We start from the raw sequence: 23,724 nt of genomic DNA on the forward strand, positions 1-23,724 counted from the left end.
ACACAAAACCACACACACTAAAATCCCTACCCAATACTCTTACATAAACACCACTTACCTGAATCCCTAGCTTAATCCACAAACCGCATCAAGTCACGAACACACCACGACAGCGAATTCGACATTTCCGAAATCGACTAAGTGCAGTTACGCTTAACTGCACTTTCCACTATTCAGTCTCAAAATACTGAAATTCGACATTTCAGTATTTCGAGATATATATATATATATATATATATATATATACAGTAGCTGACACCATCAAGTGTCCAAACAAATAAATATCAACTATAAAACACAGCCTCAAATTCAATAATGCCTATTACTCTCAATGAGCAGTTTGCCAGGATATATTCTGTAAATGACCACAATAATAATAATATACATTTATGCATATAGGTGCACATCCAACTATGGTTTAAACACAGCCTCAAGGTTGACAGTCCACATTTTCTTTTTGGATGCGCAGTTAATGTTTTTCACTGACAGAGTGTCTTAATACCTCCCCTCCAAAAAAAATGATACAGGGGGAAGTTCTACTGTATGCTTTAATAAAGAGGTACCATTCGTTCTGATTAATATACGACTGAGATGGACCAGTATCCATTGTTTCCATTCCTGTGAAGTCTGCCCTATGTAAAAAGCACCAGAGCTGAATGAACACTTATAATAAATAGCTGATTATTTTGTTACTCACCCATACTGCACCAAAGATGTGAAATGTGAAACCAGTTTGTGGTTTGGCCAGAAATTGCTATCACTTTTGGTAATGTATGGTCAATACAATAAAGTAGTGTCTTATTGATTATTGAGTGCTGGACTTCGTGTGTGTGTTTAAAAAAATATGTGTAGAGACATGCAGATCAATACTCACACACAGACAATTATTTGTTAGAACATGTTTAACAAAATCATGACTAAGTGTGCTGATAAATAAAAATTATGGAACAAAATAACAAAAAGAATAAAGCTTCAACATTCCACTTTTGAACACACATTAAATTCAAGTGGAATTTGCAGTTATCACAGAACCATTTCAGAAAAATTCATTACTGTTACTCTTGGAAACTGGGTTATTCTACCGAATGGGTCTTAAATTCCCTCGTATGTGTATTAAGTCCTCAAACACACTACAACCACAAGACAGTCAACTCTTTTTCCCTGCAACGTGTAAGCCAATAACACTTTGCAGCTTTCAAAAGAGAATACACAAATTCTTCATAGAGGGACTGGTTTCTGTCTTCAAATATTTCTTATTCTCATGTAAGGTCCAATCCACAATTTAATGGCGGACACTTTTTTTTTTTTTTTTTTTGCAGAAGTATTTAACTTGAGAGCAAGAGATGAAACCATGCATGCAGAATGCATTTTTATACCATATTTTTAATTATCTGTAAACCGCTAAGCCAGACAAAAATGCTTCCTTTTAATGCTGAGATGGCAGTGTAAACCATCGCTCTAGATGACTGTCACTGATGAAGTGACACCCCAACCCCATGTGCAAAAATGGGAAAAAGGAGTAATGGATGGATTGATGGACTGGGAACACCATCTGATTAAGTGACTTCTTTTTAACCTGTTTCTCCATGCAGACCACAAACCTCATCACTTCCACCTACTTTACAGACCCAAAACCCACAGAGAAGGCAAAACGACACCACCACAAAAATAGCGTATTATCGATTTATTATCCGCTTTCGTACGGTGTTTGGAACTGAACATCGTTCCAAAGGGTTTACGGTTTTTCAAGTGCCCCAATGGTGTGCACGCCGGAGACTCCTTTTTTAACACCCTGACTGCCTTTTTTAATGAAGCAGGTTTACGTTTTCTTAGGTTGCTCTTTGATAACAATGTCACCAAAAAAGAGCTTCTTAAGAAGGAAATCATTGACATTGAATCTTATTTTAAGCAGAGTCTTGGTGAGCAGAAATTTTCTGAGTTCTTTGTAACTATTTCAAACGAAACGGAACAATTTTCTGTTGATAATATTAACAGGAAACATTCTAAATTGTTACGGGATCTTGCATTTTATAAAAACAATTCTGCTTTTACAAACTTTGGTGTTTCTAATAAACTCCATAAGTTTTCTAATAGTAACGGACAAGGTTTCAGGAAACAAGTTGTTGGGGTTTCATCTAAATCCGTTGCTTTTGGTGGTTCCAGTAACCTTGAGAACAGTTTGTCTTTAGTATCTGGCTTCCCGGACCCCATTGTTTCTACTGTTAATGAAAAACCGGGATCCAAACTTTCAACTGACAAATCTTCCACTTGTGGGTCTTCGCATGTGGATGGGAATCCACCTGCGGCAGCTGAAAGTTTTTCACCACTTACTACGGTTGACAATACAATTAAGAACACTATGGTTAACACTGTCCCCGGTTCAGGACTTGGGAATCCTGTTCCTTTACCATCTTCAGCTTCTTTTACGAACAGGAGAAATCAGGCCACAACAAAAACAGTGCTCACCAGGAGCCGAACATTTTTGGGCTCCCAGTCCTCGGGGGAAGAGACTTAGGACTTTTGAATGATCATTTTAGCATCATTAATTTGACTGAACATGTTTTTACCAACGACGAGGTGGATGTCCTTAAATTGGGTCTTAATTTTGTTCCTCATTCTAGAGCTAACTATGTTAGGACTGTTATTGACTTAAAGCAGTACACTAGAAAGTTAAACTTGCATTATTTACTGCACGATTTACCTGTTTCTAACCGCGTTTTTGTTAAACCTTCTATTTATTGTCCTAAATTACAGCATACCATCAAGGTTTTTGAGGAGACATGTATACAGGATGTTGAACATATGTTAAATAACGAACCTAGTTTTTTGAATAATTTAACTAGTGCTGAAAGAAGGGCAATTAAGAATTTACAAGCAATGACCAACAAATTTAGATTTATGAAAAGTGACAAGGGAAACAACATTGTTATTATGAAAAGGGAACTTTATGTGAAAGGTATCTTAGATTTACTAAACAGTGACGAATACGAAACTGTTTCACTATTTGATGTTAAGCGTTGTCACCGCTTAATTCATTCATATTTGTATGAGGCCCTTATGAACGGGGAGATTAGCTATGAATTATATGACTTCTGTATTATTGACCAGCCAAGAATTGGGGTCCTTTTTCGGATCCCCAAAACTCACAAGTCGATCCAAAATCCACCATTTAGGCCTATTGTGTCCTCCCCTCATTCGGTTACTGAGGGATTGGCACTGTTCCTTGATGCTGTATTGGGGCCTATTGTCTCTAACCAACATTCATTTATTCGTGACTCATGGCACTTTCTTAGTAAGATTAACAATTTTGTTATTACTTGTGGTTTCGATCCTAACAAACAGGTTATGTTTACCCCTGATGCGGTTTCTCTGTTCACCTGTATTCCCCACCATGAAGGGGTTGAAGCCATTCTAAGTTTTTTATCCACCAGTCATTCTGGTTTCACCAACAATATGGTTTCCCTCATTTGCAGGTTGTTGGAAATCATTTTAGAGAATAACTTTTTTCTTTTCGAAAAAACTTATTATAGGCAAAAAAGAGGGGTTGCTATGGGTTCGTCAGCAGCCCCAGCCTATGCCAATTTGGTTATGTCATGGTGGGAGCAGCAGTTTATCCCCACCCTGGCTAGCAAATAGAGTATTTCTTTTTTTTGTCGTTTTATGGACGACTTGTTTTTCATTATTGAAGGCGATAGATCCACTGTTGAATTTTTTATTGATATTAATTCCTATTCAGATTTAAAATTTACCATTGGGACCAATGGATTGGATGTCAACTTTTTGGATGTCTCCCTTAAATGGGACTTTGATGAGAAAAGGTTACACAGTTGCATTTACCGGAAAAAGACCTTTAACAATGGGTATTTGCACTATAGGAGTGGTCACCCCAAACATGTTATTAACAACATTCCCAGGGGGCAGTTCATCAGGGCTAGTCGCATGACGTCTAAGGATACTGATTTGGCCCAGGAATTTGTTTTCATCATTTCCCTATTTGTCAACCGGGGATATGACAAGTTGACACTTACCCAAACCAGTGCAGATATTTATTCTAAGCGAACTGACAAATATTCACCATTATTAAATTTAAAAACTGACAACCCTAACATTTTTGTTAAGAATGACAGCAATAACATATCGAATGTCAATTTGATTTGCTCTTTAGAAATGAGCTCTGATTGTCAGCAAATTCAACATATTTTAAATAGAAATTGGAGAATTATAAAAGGGAATTCTGACATTTTCCATATTCTGGGAGAAAAACCATTTTTTGTTCAGAGAAACAGTTTTAATTTAAAAAGGATTCTGGAAAATCAGAACAGTAACATTTCTAATCTAGTGTCAGGTAAGAAAGGTATGTACTGTTGCAATCAGTGCAACATGTGCAGATTTATATCAACTGGTCCCTATATTTCAGTGGTCACACTTGATAGGACCTTGGCAGTCCCCGGATATGTAAACTGTTGTACTACTGGGGTCATTTATATTGCCCTATGTTCCTCATGTACGGCATTTTACATAGGAATGACCACTAGACAGTTAAAGATCCGTATTAGGGAACATTTATATTCTATGAAAACTAAGGATGACAATAATGCCCTTTTTAAACATTCCCTTGTTTGTCATTCCTTTCACAAATTTTTATTTTCTGTACTTGAGGTTTGTTACAAGGACATGAGGGACGGGGATTATAAGAACTACCTTCTACAAAGGGAGACCTATTGGCAAATTAAACTAAAATCTGACATTCCCCCTGGTCTCAATGAAGCAATTAATGTCAAATGCTTTTTGAAACAACGTAAACTGAATGTTAATAAAGACGGCAGTTTAGTCCGTCTTCACTTTGTTTCAAACTAAAAAATTGCATTGCAAGCTGTTGTTTTAAACTCCTTTTTTACTTTTGTTTGTTTGATTGTTTAATCAGTCACATGGTTTGTCTACTTGTATTTAAATAAGTGAACTGTCTTCCTTTACTACCATTCTGATGAAGTTTTTTACGAAAGCGGATAATAAATCGATATACGCTATTTTTGTGGTGGTGTCGTTTTGCCTTCTCTGCGGGTTTTGGATTTATTGGTTTTGGACTGTTTTTTAGTTTCTTTTTTACTTTACAGACCCAGTTGTTCACCCTAAAATTACAGTTCTACCCAGGGGTGAGAGGCAAATCAACCAGAAGTTGGAGCCATCATTTATACACTTGGCCAGCATGTTTTGTTTTCTTGTTTGTATTGAGGTAAGTCCTAACTTCGCTCTGCAAGTACCCAAACATGCTGAAAGGGCTGGCATGTAAGTGCTCTGCAAGTGATGTTCATACCTCGTACCACCTTGTATCATGTAATCAAAGCTCTGCCCCTCCCCCACCAATAAGGTGCACCTTTGTGTGGGTACTTCAGTCATAGACAATGTGTATGGACCCCCCTCCCCCCAGAACAGTTAAGCAGGCTATGCCTAGTCATGTCTCTCTTCCCCCCATGCCATCTCAAACAGGTGTTAAGAGCTGTTAATTGAAGTCAAGTCACCGGAGTCGTAGTCAGGCCTTTATCCCTCTATGCCAGTGGAGTTAGCTGGTTGTTTAAGTGACACACACATACACACACACAGTCTTCAAGTAAAAATGGAAGGAATCGAGCCTACAACTACAGAATGAAGCTCATTAGCAACTTATAGCCTTAGCTCTGTGATTAACAGACTTTCTGACTCCTAAGGTTAATACCCTGCACTCTGGTACTTACGCAATCACAAAACTGCACTTTGCTCCTGACCATGACATCTTACTGTGATAGGCTGCAGTTTTTTTGTAATTATCCATTAATTTTCTAGAAGTTAATTGCTGCACCACTGTGATTACAGTCTTCCAAAAGCTCATTCATTCTTTCTTCCCTGAGATTTTTACCTGATTTTAGCTAACTTGCTCCATGTATAAGCATGTCTTTACAGTTCTTACCTCCTACTGTCAACTGGTTGCTGCAATTCTGTCACATTACCAACCTTAACTTGTTTCTCTTTCCCTTGAAGTAACATTTCAAACTTACTTAACTGTATTGCTTTGGCAAGTTAAAACTTTCCTTGAAAGTGTAGGCATCTTATCTTTGCCAGTTCTACTTTTGTCTGTTCTCTGAAGTAAAAAGAAACACCATAAAACTAGTATTATCCTGCTTTATTGTCACAATTACTTCAGCAACCCAGAGACCTTATCCAACAGTTATTAGTACAAAAACGTATCTACTTGTTTCTTGTATGTTTCAACCCCCAGTCTTATATTTACCAGCAGTCTTATATTTACCAGAACTGCTATTTGCCATTTCATATGCACAGGTCTGTCCAGATGCCCACCAAACTCCTGATGGGCACATCAGATTTACATGTAAATGGCCAGTGTACCTACCACCAGTGAAAAGTGCTCATTCCTCTTATCTTGCATACATTTGTAGTAATCAAATACTGCTTTGTCTTTCAATGTTTAGGTAACCCAACAACAACTTCAAATTAAATGCACATCAAAAAGATGAAATCATTTTCTATTTCTATGGCTCACCTCTTATTTCCCTACATTTAAATGCCGGTGCATTGCCACAGAAATACACATGGGGGCACTCTTTAATAATGAAAGGATCCTCAAGATAAAACGGGTAGCAGCCTGTAACAAGCAGAAAACAATTTAGTTTTTTTTTATCTCGATGCATTACATGAAATATAAAACAAAACAATCAAAAAAAGTGAGTAGAATGTTTTCAGTACAAGTTGGACTGTGTTACTAGCACTTCTCATTTCACACCACTTAAAAATGTCATTTTGTCATGTAATTAAGAAATGGACCATAAAGTGAATAAATTATCCCAGACTTGTAGGTAAAGGAAAGCTATAGGCAACTAAAGCAATCACACATGTATATTGTCTCAAACTGCAGACCAACACTAGGCTCAGTTAAGGACCAATCTGGCATTCTTAAGTTAATTGTGCATTTCAAGGCTAATAAAAGCATCTAAAAGAAGCACTGGCCACCTAGTGACCAGGGGTTCTGCAGATGCAACAAAAAACTTCCATGCCATTCACTGCCTCAGCTGTAGAACAAAGCATGCTTCTTGGATGATCCCATCATCAAATTTCTTGCATGTTAAGGATTGGATGAATAAATGTTAAGTGCAACATGAGCTCCTTCATCTCCTAGAGACCAGGTGTATTATATGTGTTAGCATAAGAGGTTCTCACCCAATCGGTATGAAAGCAGATGCACTACATGTGCAGCAAGAGCTCCATTTCTGGCTTGCATGATCAATTGAGACCACTTACACTGCACATGTAACATGCTACCACCCACCTCACCCCAAAACCACAGGAGGCCAGGTATACTACACAGGTATTTTGCAAGGCTGTTGTGCTTTCTGCATGAACTGCTGTTCATCATTCCAGTACTGCAGACATAACTTAGGAATGCTCTGTTCCTCTCCAGAGTGTAGGTTGTCCCCCTTCCAAACTCTGGCCAGCTCAGGATAATATATACAAAATAACAAGAAAACTGTATTCCTTTCCCAGATGTGCTGCACGGCTAATATGTGATATTTCTAAACCCCCAAGGTAATGAGATTTCTAAGCCCATAATTTTGACTCCCCCTCCCCTACCAACATAAGCTGAAGAATGCCAAGCAACAACAGCATTGACTAGGCTTGATGCAGCTGGTGCAAGTGCACTGATGAGGGGGGGGGGGGGGGCAAGTATTATTTAATCAATCCTCACCAAGAGTGTCTGGTGCAGTGGGCGATAAATGTCCAGCTCTAAGCGTCCATTCAAGGATGTCAAGGTAATCATCCATACTGCTGTACTTGTAGATGTCGCTCACATTCTGTCCAGATGTCCCCAGGAACCTAAATGGCAGAAAAATAGTTGAAAAAAGAAGTTATGTCTTACCATAACGTTTGATCTGTGTTGTTGTTGATCTTTCATTCATCACTGATGGGTTCGGTTCCGAGCCCTCGGAACAGAGTCAGCCTTTTACAAAGCTCGAGCCAGCCAAAAACTCTCAAGCTAAGCTTCTACCCAGTATGCCCTTCTCCCTGTTACCTCAGATCGAGTTTGCTAGAGATAGAGAAGTAAAGCAGAGGCCACTTCTGCGCAAATACCTTAGGACACCACTTGGACCCAAAGCATCCCCCAAGAGCTTTGGCGGGGGAAGGAGGGTGGGATGTAATGAATGAAAGAAGAGCAACAACACAGATGGAACTTATGGTAAAACATAACTTCTAATGGTGTTAATCTTCTTTCCATTCATCACTGATGGGCCAGAATCCCAACCTACCTTGAGGTCCATGGGCGGCCCTTATGGAAGAACATTCCTGAGTACCACTGAGTTGAAAGCAGCTCTCCCTCTGGAAACCAAGTCCAATTTGCAATGATTGATAAAGGTATGAGGTTTAGCCCAAGTGGCTGCCGCGCAAATGTCATCCATGGAAGCCCTGGAATGGAAAGCTACAGATGTTGCTATAGATCTAGTGGAGTGAGCTTTAACCTTTGGCACAGGTTCTTTTGTGAGGGAATAGATAAAACGTCTGCAGTCCCTTAGCCATTTTGATAATGTAACCTTGGAAACAGAATTTCCCATTCTAGGCCCAGAAAAGGAGATGAAAAGCTGTTCAGACTTACGGATAGGCTTGGCCCTGTCTAGGTAGAATCTCAGTTGCCTATGTACATCCAAAGAATGCAGGCAGTACTCTCCTTTATTAGAAAAATTCGGAAAAAACACTGGTAGATCAATGATCTGGTAAATGGAAAAATCAGAAACAACTTTGGGAAGGATGGGTTAGTCCGGAGTGATATTCTGTCTTTATGGAAGACCAGATAGGGCCTCTTGACACACAATGCCTGCAGCTCCGAGACCCGTCTGGCTGATGTGACGGCTACTAAGAACAAAGATTTTCAGGGCAAGAACCTTAGGTCAAGCTTCGCTGTGGGTTCAAAGGGCTTTTGAGTCAAAGACTAAAGTGAGGTTCCATGGTTCCACTGACAGGAGGCCTGATACGAGAGGTTCCCTTAAGAAAGGCTTTGTACTGACTTAAGGAGATGAGAGGGGTACCATCTATACCATTGTGGAAATTAGAAATCGCTGCCGGATGTACTTGTATGGCAGAGACTCCATTTTCAAAAAACGTAGCCAAGTATTGCAGCACCGCAGTCACTGGAGCAGAATATGGATCTAGCATGTCATCCTTACACCAGATGAAGAACCTTTTTCATTTATCCTGATACAGTCTTCTGGTAGATGGTTTATGTGAGGCCAGAAAGATGTCCCAAACACGTGAGGTGAGATTAACTTGCCTGGCAACTAACGGAAGTGGAGAAACCAAGCCGTTAGCATGAGATCGGGTGGCTCAACCCTTGAGGGTGAGTAATCAGATCTGGGAGAGGGTCCAGAATCCACGGCGGGTATACTAGCTGAGGCCAAAGGAAGGGGAACCAAACTTGTCAAGGCCAGAATGGGGCTATGAGGATCACCTTGCATCTCAACCGAAGAGCTTTCTTTAGGAATTATGGAATCAGGGAAATGGGAGGTTAAGCGTAAAGAAGTCCCGTGGGCCAATTGTGGATCAGAATGTCCCTCTGGGACTCCCCCTCTGGGGAGAGAGGGCAAAACAGCTGCTGTACTTGTTGTTCGATGGGGAGGTGAAAAGATTGCAGCAAGCCTGGCCCCAGTGGCTGATGATTTCTGTTGCTACCTCGGGATTGAGGGACCACTCGCGAGGCAGGAGAATGCATCTGCTCAGTTTGTCCGCAATTACATTGGAGCTCCCCGGAATATGCATTGCTATCAGAAAGCGGTTGGAAGCTAACGTCCACTGCCAAATTCTCATGGCCTCTCGACACAGGGGTAGGACTTGGTTCCTCCTTGCTTGTTGATGTACCAGACCCACTAACATGTTGTCTGACTGAATTGCAATTGTCCCAGAAGGGAGAACTGGATGAAAGCCTGCAACGCTAACAGCACCGCTCTCAGTTCTAGAATGCTGACATGCAGGAGGGCCTCTGAGGTGGACCATGCGCCTTGGACCGTCTATCCCTAGAAACACCCCCCCACCCCACCCAATCAGGGAAGCATCCGTGGTTACAATGGCGCGGGGCTGAGGGGACTGAAATGAGCAACTGCAAAGTTCTGAGTCTGGCCTCATCCACCAAAGAAGGTCCTGCTTGCAGGAGTTGGTTATGTGAAACTGGTAACTGAGGGGGTGATAGTTTGGGAACCACTGACAAAGGAGGAGCCACTGCAGGATTTGCATGTGTAGCTTCGCTAGGGACACTGTTGGAATTGAAGCTGCCATGAATCCCAGGGCTTGAAGAACCTCCCTTGCTGAAACTTTTGTTTGACAGAGTATCATCCGCAGCTGGAGCCTCAATCGCTGGAGTCTGTGATTTGGGAGTGACACTAGACAGGACCAGGTATTGAAAACTGCTCCAATTAATTCTATTTGTTGTGTAGGAGTAAGGTATGACTTCTCCCAATGTATTGTCATTCCCAAAATTTTTGCCAGAGAGAGGGTATAATGCAGTGCTGTTACCAGAAGATGCTTGGTGGGGGCGGTGAGGAGCCAGTTGTCCAAATATGGAAACACTAGGAATCCTTGTAGTCTCAAATAAGCTGTGTCCACTGGCATGCACTTCGTGAACACTCTGGGGGCTGTAGAGAGACCAAATGGCAGGGCACAAAATTGATGACTGGCCCCTAGCTGGAAGCAAAGCAGACTCCTGGAGCATTTGTCCATTTTGATGTGGTAATATGCATCCCAGAGATCTATCAAGCACATCCAATCGCCTTCCCTTAAAAAAGGGAGAATGGACTGAACCGTGACCATCCAGAATTTGGTTTGGAAGACAGGCTTGTTCAAGCTGCTGAGATCCAAAATGGGTCTCCAGTCCCCTGTCTTTTTTGGCACCAAAAAGAATCTTGGAGTAGAATCCGGATTCGCATTGATCTGGTGGGACAGGTCGGATGACTCTCTTTTGAGACAGCTTTATTATCTCTGAAACTGCTTCTTCCCTTTGACTGGGTGGAATGTTGCGAAGCTTTTTTGGAAGATTTGGTTGACAGGAAAGGGGGATGGTGTAACCTCTGGTGATTATACTCTGCACCAAACGATCGGTGGTAATAGACTGCCAGGCAGCTTGGTGCGGAGAAAAATGACCCCCAACTGCTTCCAGAGGTAAGCAATCGGGCTGCTCCTCAGGAACGCTGGTAAGGCTGTCCAGAGGAGGAGTCACTGGAGCCTTAGTTATGAGGACCCCCTCTGCCTCTGTAGGGGCATCTTCTGGAACCGTTACCCCCTCTGCTCCTGGGAATATCACCACATGCAGCACAGAAAGGGCCCTGAGATTTTTTGTGCCCCATTTTCCCACTCCTCCGATTCCCAGAGAAGGAACATTGAGGATTGGAAAACTGTAGGCCTACGGCAGACAGGGTCTTGCCATCTTGCTCGCACCTGGCTAGCAAGTCCTTCACCTTGGAGACAAAAAGGGACGATGCTTCGATGGGAGCATTCAAAAAGGAAGATGTGAAGGGGTCCGCCAGGTCACAAATGGGCATCCAGGCATAACGTCTCATGACAATGCCCAAACCCGCTGCTTTAGCCGCCCCTTCAGTTGCATGTGATAGCAACCTCATAGAAGAGTTGGAGATTGATTCTATGGTTGCCAGCTGTGAGGCCACTTTACACCTGACCTCATCAGACACCTGTCCTGCGAGTGTCCCACAGAGTTCAGAGATCAAGTCTCTCTGGAGTCTTGTAAAATGTGCCAAATATTTCAGTGACCATATAGCAAAGGTCCCTGATGCAAAAACTCGCTTCCCAAGTCTGTCCACCACCCGGGAATGTTGGGTGGGTGGACAGCGTGACATTCCTCAGCCAAGTCCTTTTTCGTGGCCGCCACCACCATAGTATCGACTGATAAATCTCTGGGACCAAAGCGGGTTTTCCTCGGGAGGGGAAAAAATTTTGTCGGGTCTCTGAGGGATCGCCTCAATGTAATCATGGTTCTTCCAAGCATGCTGGATGATGAGCTCGTCGGCAAGCGGGGTCACCCAAGAGGTAGAAGGCCGATGGGAAGGCCTGCAGGAACATGGACTCCTCAGACAAAGGGTTGGTGGGCTTCCAGTCACCTGTTTTAGCATTTCCAGGATGTCTCTGAAGGAGACACCATCAGGAGGTGACCGTGGGAACCCTTCACCATCATCGTAATCCGTATCTTCCATTAAAAACTCCTCGGGCAAGTCCATGTGCTTCCTCTTTCACATCCTCTTTTGAGGAGGCTCCTCATTGGGGGTCTCTGAGGAGAACTCAGAAGATTGGGTACCCTGAACAGGGGTGTCCTGCAGCTTCCCTGCCCGGGGGGGGATCTGTGGCAGCTGTAACTCAGGGGTGAAAATTGGGGTTCTGACATCAAAGGAGTGCTTCCAAAAGTGAGAGCCCTCTCCATCGTACAGAAAGCAGGTCTGCCCAAAGAGGGATGGGAGCCCGGAACAGAGAAAAAGTACAGTTTTGTACCTACCATAAATGTAGATGTTCGAAGATCCACATTGCTGCAGTCCTTACTTATGGGTAGTCCGCTGTCCTCGGTGTCATAGATCTGACATCAGGGTATAAAGGCGCAGGACCGACGTCATATCCTCAGTCTTTTCTTGCCCCAGATGTCAGAAGGCCAAACCAGAAAGGCCACAGCCAAAAACAGAATACCTCCCAAAAACATGCCCAACAACAACCATCACCTAAAGCATAGCACCAAGTCTAACTACAGTGGGGAAGGAGGGAGACTGCAGCAATGTGGATCTTGAACATCTACATTTATGGTAGGTACAAAACTGTACTATGTTCTTCATCTCACATTGCTGCAGTCCTTACTTATGGGTAGAATCCCAAAGCAACGGAAAGGGAGGATGGTAAAATCATAAAAAATGCCCTGTAAAATTGCAGTGGCAAATCCAGCCCTAGACTTAGAATAAAGAGGAAGGTGGTAATGCTTAGAAAAGGTATGCACTGAACTCCAAGTAGCTGCCTCCAAAATGTCTTTTGTCGCTAGCCCCCTTAGCAAGGCCGTAGAAGTAGCAGTAGCCCTAGTGGAATGCTGATTCCAGCAGGAATCTCCTTACCATGATGGGAATAACAGAAAGAAATACAAAACCCAATCCATTTAGAAATAGTTTGTTTTGAAACAGGTTTACCCTGTGAACCCAAAGCAAAAGAAACAAACAATTGCTGAGACTGTCTGAACTCCTTGGTTCTGCTCAAATAATAACGGAACTGCCTGTGAATATCCAAAGTATGCAAAATTTTCTCCCCTTTATTTTGGGGGTTTGCATAAAAAGTAGGCAAATGAATAGTTTGATTTAAGGCCACACTAGAAACCACCTTAGGCATAAAGGAAGGATTAGAAAGATACCTATCCTTATGAAAAATCAGGAAAGGCTCCACTGCCATGAGGGCCTGTAATTCAGAAACCCTTCTTGCAGAGGTAATGGCCAACAAAAAAGCAGTTTTCCATGACAAATACTTTAACTCGGCAGTAGCTGCAGGCTCAAAAGGTTGTAGAGTAAGTTTTTCCAACACAAAATTGAGATCCCAAGCAGGAGTAGGGGTCTTATATTCTTTGCCCCTCTAAGAAATTGCTTAAACCAAGGATGAGAGAATAAAGGAGGGTCACAATCATAGTGAGCAGAAATGGCTGCAGCATGGACCTTTGAGGAGAAAGACAAACCCTTGTCCAATAACTCAGTAAGGTATTGAAGAGCAACACTTAAATCAGGTTTGGAGACATCAAAGTCCTTTCCTTTGCTCCAAATAAAAAATCTCCTCCATTTATCAGCGTAAACTTTCCTGGTACTAGGCCTCCTGGCCTCCAAAATAACATTCAAAACTTGTTGTGGAAGCTGAGACCCTCCAGAGTCTAAAACAGAATATGCCAGGCTGTCAGATGTAGAGACTGAATCTTGACATTGAGGAAGTGACTGTCCTCTTGTGACAAAAGGTGCGGAATCAAAGGCAGAGGCCATGGAGGTTCTCGTACTAAGCTCCTCAGTAGTGGGTACCAGTGTTGTCGAGGCCAATCCGGTGCTATAAAAATCATGGTTGGCTTGTCTTGTCTGGCCTTCAAGAGTACCCTGGGAAGAAGAGGCAGAGGTGGAAAGGCATATACATGCAGATTGTTCCAACTGAATGATAGAGCGTCCACCTTCCAAGCTGTGTGATGAAACATTTTTGTGCAAAACTTTGGCAACTGGTAATTTAGTGGAGAAGCGAACAGATCTATGTCTGGAGTTCCCCATAACACTGTCAACTGTTGAAATACATGAGGATCCAATTTCCACTCGTGAGGATCCACTATTTGTCTGCTCAATACATCTGCTAAGGAGTTCTGTGCTCCTGGTAGAAACCTTGCCTGAAGATTGAGGTGTAGATTGAGAGCAGTTTCCCACAGAATCATCGCTTGCCTGCAGAGTGTAAGAATGGGTTCCCCCCTGCTTGTTGATGTACCACATGACAGTAGTGTTGTCTGTTTGAATCAACACCTGCCCTGGGTGAAGTAAATCTTTGAAAGCCATCAATGCAAACTGGACTGCTAACATTTCCTTCAAGTTGATATGCAAATGTTGGAGTTTGACAGGCCACGTGTTTTGCACCCATTTTCCATTGAGGTGTGCTCCCCAAGCCTTGTCAGAGGCATCTGTCGTTAGAATCTGACTCGCCTCTGGCCGGGACACAGAGAGTCCCTTGTTTAGGTGACATTCCTGAGCCCACCACAAAAACTCCTTCCGAATGCAAGGTATTACCTGAATGACAGTGTCTAGATCTTGGCAGTGCTGTGTCCATACATTTTTGAGATACCATTGAAGCTTCCTCATATGCAATTTGGCATTGGGAAGCACCAGAATACAAGATGCCATGAACCCCAAGGCTTGAAGGACTGTCCTTGCAGTCAGCCTGGACCGTAGAGACATTTGACGGAAATAAAGAGAAAGGCTTCTTTGTTTGTCCGGGGTCAAAAAGGCCATCTGGGAAGCTGTATTCAGTCTCACACCCAGAAAGCACATGTCCTGAGAGGGTACTAGACTGGACTTTGTTTCGTTCACAGAATACCCTAGGCATCTTAACACTGCCATCACATACTGTAGATGATGAAGAAGTTCGTCCTTTTCTTGTGCAATAATCAGGCAATCGTCCAAATAAGGAAAAATCTGTATTCCTCTTAGTCTGAAAAAAGCTATTACTGGAGCCAGAACCTTTGTGAACACACTGGGCGCAGTAGATAAGCCAAAGGGCAATGCAGGGAACTGATAATGTAAATTTCCAGCCGCAGGTACCTCCTGCAACTGGGCCTGATAGGAACATGAAGGTAAGCCTCTTTGAGATCCAGAGTAACCATCCAGTGATCTTTGCCCAACAGAGGTAAAAGTTGTTGTAAAGTCAGCATCTTAAACTTTGGAATGTCCAGGTAAGTGTTGAGGATAGATAAATCCAAAATTGGTCTCCACGTGTTCCCTTTCTTTGGAACTAGAAACAGGCGAGAATAAAATCCTAGGCCCACTTCTGACAGAGGAACTGGCTGTATAGCTCCTATTTGAAGAAGTAAAGAAATTTGTCTGCCTCTATCCTTTGCCGAGGAGGGACGTCTGGCATGCCTTTGAAAGGAGGCATGGTATGGAAATAGAACTTGTAACCTCGGTTTATAATGTCCAATACCCATTTGTCCTGGGTGACTAAATGCCAATTTTGCTTGAAAAGAGCCAACTTTCCTCCCAAAGGAGCTGCCAGGCAAGAAGAATCTGGCAGCTGAAAATGTAGGTCATTGGGCCTGTTTACGAAAGGACTGGCCCCTGCCCTCACCAGCAGACTGAGCAGGCGAACTCCATTGTCTCGGCCTGAAAGTACTCTGAGCTCTGCCCCTACCACGCCTAGATCTACCTCTAGACTGAGCATCAGAAGAAGGGTACGTCCACCCCTTAGTAGGCCAATTTCTACTAAACTTTGGAGGTTGTACCTGCAAAAATTCTTTAACAGTCTGCATAGACTTAGCCTTGTCTTCCATTTTCTTTAAGACTGACTCCACAGGAGGACCAAACAAAACTTCAGACTGTAAAGGGGCATCCAGAATTCTAGACTTAACATGCTCAGACAAATTCTGATCCTTAAGCCAGGCGTGCCTACGAATAACTGAACCAGTGGCAGCCACCCTAGAAGAAGCCTGTAAAGCATCAAAACCACATTGCAAAGAGTGCTTACCCACCTGTTCAGAAACATGCACTAAATCCTGCAATTCTTTACACTCTATGCCCTCTGCCAAAGCATCCACTTTAGACCTTAGCTGAGAAAGGAGGAAATTCTGATACTTCAACATATGAAACTGGCAGTTCAAAGCCCTCATTGCTAAAGTAGAAGAGGTATACACCTTACCCCATCTATCCAAAGCTCTAGCTTCCTTATCCAGAGGAACCGGATTCTTAACAACAGAGGCTCTAACACCCTTAGGCCCCTGACTAATAGTTTCTGGGTCCGCCCTAGGACTCTTATACAGATATTTATGAGCCTCAGGCACCCTGTAATACCTGTCCGGTTTAACTGGGGCAGGAGGCACAGAATCTGGGTTAAGGGAAGCTTCCGAAAAAACATCTGAAACCACATCCAAAACCGGAGGTATAGCTAAGGGTCTATGCTGTGGTAAAAACAAGAACTCCCTAAGTCTCTTCCGTGAATCAGAGTAATCCTGTCCCTCCCACTGAAAATGCTCCCTCATGGAATGCAGAGTTTCTGAAAATGAAAAATCCTCTGGAGGAGAAGCAGAAGCAGAGGAATCCTCTGCATCAGAATCAGAATAAGGAGGGAAATCTTGAATGTCTTCAGCAGAAGACTCTGAATCATCTGAGGCCTGCACCAAACTTTCCAATTCTGGCTCCATCCTGGGCCTTTTATCAGGAGGGGGCATAGAACCTCTAATTAAAGTAATCAAATCCTCTGCCATTTTAAGCATGTGCTTTTTAGGCACAGACCCTGAAGAACCCGAACTGACACCAGAGGAAGGCAAAACAGACCTGCCCTTAGAAGGAGCCTTAGAAACAGTAGCAGAAGGCCTAACCACCTTAGGCATAGAAGGGAGAAAAGTAACCTGAGAGGCCCCTTCAGCCTGACCTGCCTCCTGAGAGGCCACATCCTGTAAAATCAAAGTTTCCCCCTGGGACTCAACAGAAACTTCAGCCGGATCCACCTGTTCAGCTGTAGCTTCTAAAGGTCCGGCATCATCATCCTGCCTAGGCTTTAAAGATTTGTCTTTGCGCTTCTTAGTAGAAGCAGGCCGGAACATCTGACGGCATATTATAATTACACCTCTTGCCAAAGACTAACCTAGCGCAATCTAACCTCCGCTTTATATATTAAACCTAGCACAAAACCGACACCCGACTCACGTAGTGCTCAGTCCCAAACAAGGAATACAAAGCGAGTGGTAATCCCTATGTATCTGTTTCCCACAAGAAATACAATTATTCACTTTTTCTGACATCCGGTAAGTAACTGAGGCAAGAAAAAAAAAAAAAACAAAAATATTCCCCAACGGGGTACTTAGCCCAACTTGGTATCGGTCTGAAACTCCAAAATTTCAGAACGCCGAACGGCACTTGCAACACTGCTTCTGCATCGGACCATGCGGCAAAAAAGACTGGGGATATGACGTCGGTCATGCGCCTTTATACCCTGACGCTCTGATGTCAGATCTAGGCGCCATGACAGACGTCAGCCTAATACTTTGGTATTCGGGCCGACCGAGGACAGCGGACTACCCATAAGTAAGGACTACAGCAATGTGAGATGAAGAACATCCTCGGGACTGGGGTCACACCCTGCTTCGATGAGCCCACCCCCACGGATGGAGCCTCAAGCAGGATTGGTGCGGATGGGGCTATCAGCACCAAGAACGGAACCAAAAACAAACACAGAACCGTGCCCAGAGACAAGGAACCCGCCCCCCAATCCCCAGATTGAGGAAGGACCAGTTCCACAGGAACAGAGGACCAAAGGGGCGAACCCAGAGCCTGAGTGAGGTCCACTATAGGTGCCGAAGTGATGGGTTCCGAGAAGGAAGTTGGAGCAGAAAGCTTCAGAACCAGAATGGTCGAAGGAGTATAAGGAGGAGTCCGTGGAGAAACCAACCCAATCCTGCAGGCGGATGGGTCTTAGAAAGCGTGGGTATCCCCCTGGCTGCTAACAGCTGGTCCACAAGACGCACCACATCGTTTTCTGACAGGCTCCTGGTGGATCTAGTAGATACTCCGGACGGAGAGTCAGGTCGGTCAATGAACAGGCTATACATCTGACCCAGGAACGGATCTACGGAAGGGGAGTACTGGGTCCGTCATGCAAGGTCTGAAGGCACCGATGTCTCAAATTTTGAGACCGGGATTAATGGGGTCAAATCCAACTTGGTCGAAAAAAATGCTCGATGCCAAAGCGGAAGGTTCCAATATCGTAACAGACAAAGGTATCAAAGGTGTGCCTTGAGCTGTAGTGGCCACAGGTGCCAAAGTCATAGTAGGCGTAGTGAGGTCTACCATTGGTGCCAAAGCTGGAGCTGGTATCATAGGTTTTGAGATGCTCGGAGCCAACAAGGCAGATTTATGCTCTGAGGACATCTTGGGGACCTTTGATTTCACAGGCTTACCCTGATCACTCAAGGGTGAGGAAGGTACCGAGTGGGACCTCTTTTTGTCTTTTGTAGGAGGGGTTGAGACCTCTATCGCAGAAATGGCCTCTGAGAAGTGTGACTTAAATAACCCTTTCAGTATCAGTTTATTTTTGCGCTCAGAAACTCTGACAAATGTCACAGGGAGGTTGCACCGAAAGATGGGACATCCCCAAACAATACACAATCATTGTGAGAATCACTATTAGGTAACTTGCCATTACATGAAGCACAATGCTTAAACCCTGAAGTATCTTTCTTATCTGACATGTTAAGAGAGAGATACCACAGGCAAACACTTTAAGGACAAAATGAAAAGTCTGTACTAGTAGGTCAAACACAGTTCAAAAAAAAGCCACACAGCCATATCACTAAATCTATATATATAAGTAAAACAGAAATGTCTTGCTTAAAAAAACACTAACAGGCTAGGAAAGAAAAGAGAAATACCAGCTATGGTACTGAGGGAATACCACAAGGGTAAGAGGAGAAGGCCATACCAACAATGGTACTTGAAAGTTTACCAACGGGTACAGCAAAGAAGAAAAGAGCAAGGTCTGAAAGTAGAAAAAACACTAGAAATACCAATTGCTCCCTAAGAGAAAATATCAAAACGTTTTTCACACAAACTATCAAATAAGTTTCCATTTGGCTGAGAGTTCGGTTGAAACGTGTCTTTATGGCTAAGTTGCAAACAAGATCTGGGATAACAAGGAGAAGGGCATTCTGGGTAGAAGCTTAGCTCGAGAGTTTTTAGCTGGCCCGAGCTTGGTAACAGGCAGACTCTGAACCGAATCCATCCGTGATGAATGGAAAGAAGATTAACATCATCAGATCAATCTTCTTCTGAATGAGCCACACAACTAGTGCAAGGATTACATTATAAGAGAAAAGCAGAGCAAATTCTCCAAACCTAGTTTTCCATTCTGATGTGCTGCTGTCAGAATACCAAATATGCACCAATGCTTAAAACAGTGAACATAAAATATTTTATTTCCAAACCAGTAGTTTGAAATACATTACAGAATGCAGTGGTACATCACACTTTCACTTCATACTCTGCAGAATGGAATACAAACAAGATGTGTTTGACTGTTCAATGCTAAGCAGATTGAGGATGGATTACTTAAGACCACTGCAATCAAACCACAAGCTGCGCAAGTCCTGTACTGTAAAACCTGTATGTCAAAAATAAGTCCAAGAGTCGACTAACGTGGAGTGAGGATGAAGGGATGGAAGAAGCTGCACCCAATGTTAGATTTGCATGACTGGGATTGTGTGTTGATGTTAATGCTGTTAGTGGATGGCATGTTTATTACTCTGCACACGTGTGGCCTCTTATCACATTTACAATCAAAGCTGTGTATATTCAGACTTTACTGCAAAACTAACTTTTTACAATGCAGCTTGAATGATTGGCTTTTGATGAGACATGTTACAACCTTCCAGAAAAGCTGTGTCCTGTGTTGTTAACAGAGGCAAAGGTTAAGTCCCTTCTGCATTATTTTTTTGCTACCAGCAGCTGACCATCAGCTACGACTACCTCCTCATTCACTAGGTCTGCCAGACCAGCTTTAGCCTCCCCAGGGTCTGCTCACCATATATCCAGGACTTGTGAGGACCCCATTGCAGTGTCATATTACTGCCAGGGAGTGTTTTTTGCTATGCCTTACCATTCCCACTGCACGCACTTGTTGCCATCTGTGACTCAACCAAACAATGGGGACATACGCCTGTACTGTCCTACCTCCAGAGTAATTCAATGTCTTCTGTCTATTCCCCTCTTAGAACCACAGGATGCATGCAAGTACATGTCCATCCTTCTTTGCCATTGCCACATTTGCCTAAGTCACTAATAAAAAACTGGGTCACCCGGGCCATAGTCAGACCTTCATTCCTCTATATCACAGTGCCGTTGCTCTTCTATTTTATTTTTGGTGACATTTCTCTCTTCTGTATCTGATAAATAATCTTTATAATTAACATGTTCCCTCAAAGTTACTGTATTTTTTAGAAAAGTCTTCCTTTTCTCATTACCTCCTTGATTTACATATCACAAGTGAGGACTTGAATGTATCTTTCCTAGCAAACTCTCATTACACAAACAGTCCAGAATGAGGAGTCTCACTCCTGGATCACATACTCCCCAGTTCTGAAAGTTAAGCAAATCATCTTCAAAGACTGTAGCTAAAAATGCAAAAAGTCTTGTAAGTAAAAGGCCACTTAAATGCCTAAATACTTTTCTTACACAAATGACAATAATCTAAACATGGACTTCTGTAGTATACACCACTTGGCAAGATTCTTTTTACGACTAAGCAATAAAAAGTACAGTTTTGTACCTACCATAAATGTAGATGTCCGATAGACATGCAACTGCAGTCATAACATGTGGGTTGTCCTGCCTCAGGCAGCCCTCGGTCGGCCGGATTCCAAAGTCTGGGTCCTGATGTCGCATTTCTCGAGTATATAAGCATCAGCCGACGCCATTTCTTCAGTGTTTCTTGCCCCAGATGCCAGGTGCCCTCCAAGGAAGGCTGTAATCAAATTGGAAGACAAAACAGGATTCCAAACAAATAAATGAGCAATAAAACAAATGCACCATAACAGATATCCCCAGCTAAGAGAAACAGGGATAGGAGTGGACCCTAGGCATAGAGGGGTATGGAGGGAGGGACTGCAGTTGCATGTCTATCGGACATCTACATTTATGGTAGGTACAAAACTGTACTATGTCCTTCAAGAATGCAACTGCAGTCATAACATGTGGGTAGAATACCATAGCTTAGCTGGGGAGGAGGAATGCTCTAGGAAAAAGATGGTGTGGCAATCAAACCCTGCAGGACTGCCGAAGCAAAGCCTGCTCTGGATCTGGAGTATAGAGGGAGATTGTAGTGTTTTGAGAATGTATGCACGGAGCTCCATGTAGCAGCTTCTAGAATGTCCTTAGTAGGCACCCCTCTTAAGAATGCTGTAGAGGTGGCTGTAGCTCTGGTGGAATGTGGTCTGACATTGGCTGGAACAGTCTTTCCATGAAAGGAATAACAGAATCTGATGCAATGTCCAATCCATTTTGAAATAGTCTGTTTTGAAATTGCTTTTCCTTGGACTGCAGGGCCGTAAAGTTGCTCAGACTTCCTACTGGCCTTGGTTCTGTCCAAGTAGTACGGTTGTCTGTGAATGTCCAAGGTATGCAACAGTCTTTCCCCTTGTTCTCAGGATTGGGGAAGAAAGCAGGCAGATGAATTGCTTGATTTAAAGAAACCCTAGATACCACCTTTGGCATGAAAGTAGGGTTGGTCCTTAATGAAACCCTGTCTCTGTGAAAAATGATAAAGGGTGGTATTGCCATTAGGGCCTGTAGCTCCGAAACCCTTCTTGCTGATGTAATTGCCAACAGGAAAGCTGTCTTCCAAGAGAGAAATTGCAAGTCAACTGAAGCTGCTGGCTCAAATGGAGATAGTGTCAGTTTTTCTAGGATGAAATTGAGGTCCCAGGCTGGCACTGGGGCCTTTCTTGGTGGCTTAATGTTCTTGATTCCCCTGAGGAATTGCCTTAGTAAAGGGTGTGAAAAAACAGGAGGATCAGTGTTGTATCTAGCTGAAATAGCAGATGCATGTATCTTTATGGAAGAATATGAGAGGCCGTTCTTTAACATATCTGCCAAATATTCCAAGATGAGTGGGATGTTCAACAATGATGCATCATGTCCCTTGCTGGTATTCCAATTGCTGAATCTTTTCCACTTTGCTAAGTAAACCTTTCTGGTGGATGGTCTTGAGCCTCTGTTAGTATCCGCTGAACTTCCTTGAGATAGGCTGAAGTTATTTATGGGATCTCCCAGGCTGTTAGCTGCAGTGTCTGTAGATTTGGATGCACGTTGTGTTGAGTCAGAAGTAGAGGCCATTTGGGGAAGGGCCCACCTCCTGGTGTGACATATGCTCCGTAGTAGTGGGTACCAGTGTTGTCTTGGCCAGTTTATGATTCCTTTCTCTGCTTTGATCTTTATTAATACTGAGGTCATCAGTGGCAGAGGTGGGAATGCATAGATTGTTAGTGAGTTCCAGTTGAATGAGAGGGCATCTATTTTCCAAGCTTTTGGATGGTATGTCCTTGTGCAGAATTTTGGTAGAAGATGGTTGAGATGAGAGGCAAATAGGTCCACTTCTGGCTTGCCCCGTGTCAAGTGAGTTGTCTGAAGGCCTTCGGATGTAACCTCCACTTGGATCTGTGAAATTCCTGCTTAGGCTGTCCGCCAACACATTGTCTTTTCCTGGAACAAACTGGGATTGTAACTGGATGTTTAGACTCAGTGATTTCTCCCAAAGATGCATTGTCAGTCTGCAAAGTGGGTAAGAGTGGGTGCCCCCTTGCTTGTTTATGTACCACATCACAGTGGTGTTGTCTGTCCGTATCAGTAAATGGCCTTGCTGGAGTTGGTGTTGAAAAGCCTCGATGGCATGCATTACTGCCAGCATTTCCTTTTAGTTTATATGCAGATGTGTTTCCTTTGGAGATCATTGTCCTTGTATACACCTGCCTTCCATGTGCGCCCCCCATCCAAGGTCTGAGGCGTCTGTGGTCATGGTCTGTTTTATCAGTGGTTTTTTGAATGACATACCTGCGTTTGCCTGGCTCACCGAGGCCCACCATAGGAATTCCTTTTGTAGGCATGGAATGAGCGGTATGATTGTCTCCAAGTTGTTGCTGTGTTGAGACCAAATGCTTTTTAGGTACCATTGAAGCTTTCTCATGTGTAGTCTTGCTAATGGAACCAGGAGAATGCAGGATGCCATGTACCCCAGGGCCTGTAGGAATCTCCTTGCAGTCATCTGGGTGAGTTTTGCTAAACCTTTGAAGTAATGAGTTAACTTCTCTTGCTTGTCTTCTGTCTGGTAAGCCATCTGAGAGGCTGTGTCTAGTTTGGCTCCTAAGAAGATTATTTGCTGGGATGGCTGCAGTCTTGACTTTTGGAAGTTGACTGTGTATCCCAGAACTTGAAGTAATCGTATGACATAATC

The 23,724-nt window shown here is 43.3% G+C and overlaps 1 protein-coding gene across 1 annotated transcript in view; it reads right to left on the reverse strand.

Moving 5' to 3' along the window:
• POLD2 (DNA polymerase delta 2, accessory subunit) overlaps nucleotides 1–23,724 on the reverse strand; it is an 818,333-nt gene that overhangs the window by 34,846 nt on the left and 759,763 nt on the right. The window contains exons 9-10 of the mRNA XM_044084220.1: nucleotides 7,736–7,863; nucleotides 6,536–6,637 (exon numbers count right to left, since the gene is read on the reverse strand). Coding sequence (XP_043940155.1) covers nucleotides 6,536–6,637; nucleotides 7,736–7,863 — 230 coding nt within the window. The remainder of the gene's footprint in view (nucleotides 1–6,535; nucleotides 6,638–7,735; nucleotides 7,864–23,724) is intronic.

This window comes from Protopterus annectens, chromosome 9.part0 (genome assembly GCF_019279795.1).
Source record: "Protopterus annectens isolate FY-2018-M chromosome 9.part0, PAN1.0, whole genome shotgun sequence".
NCBI classification, from domain to species: domain Eukaryota; kingdom Metazoa; phylum Chordata; order Ceratodontiformes; family Protopteridae; genus Protopterus; species Protopterus annectens.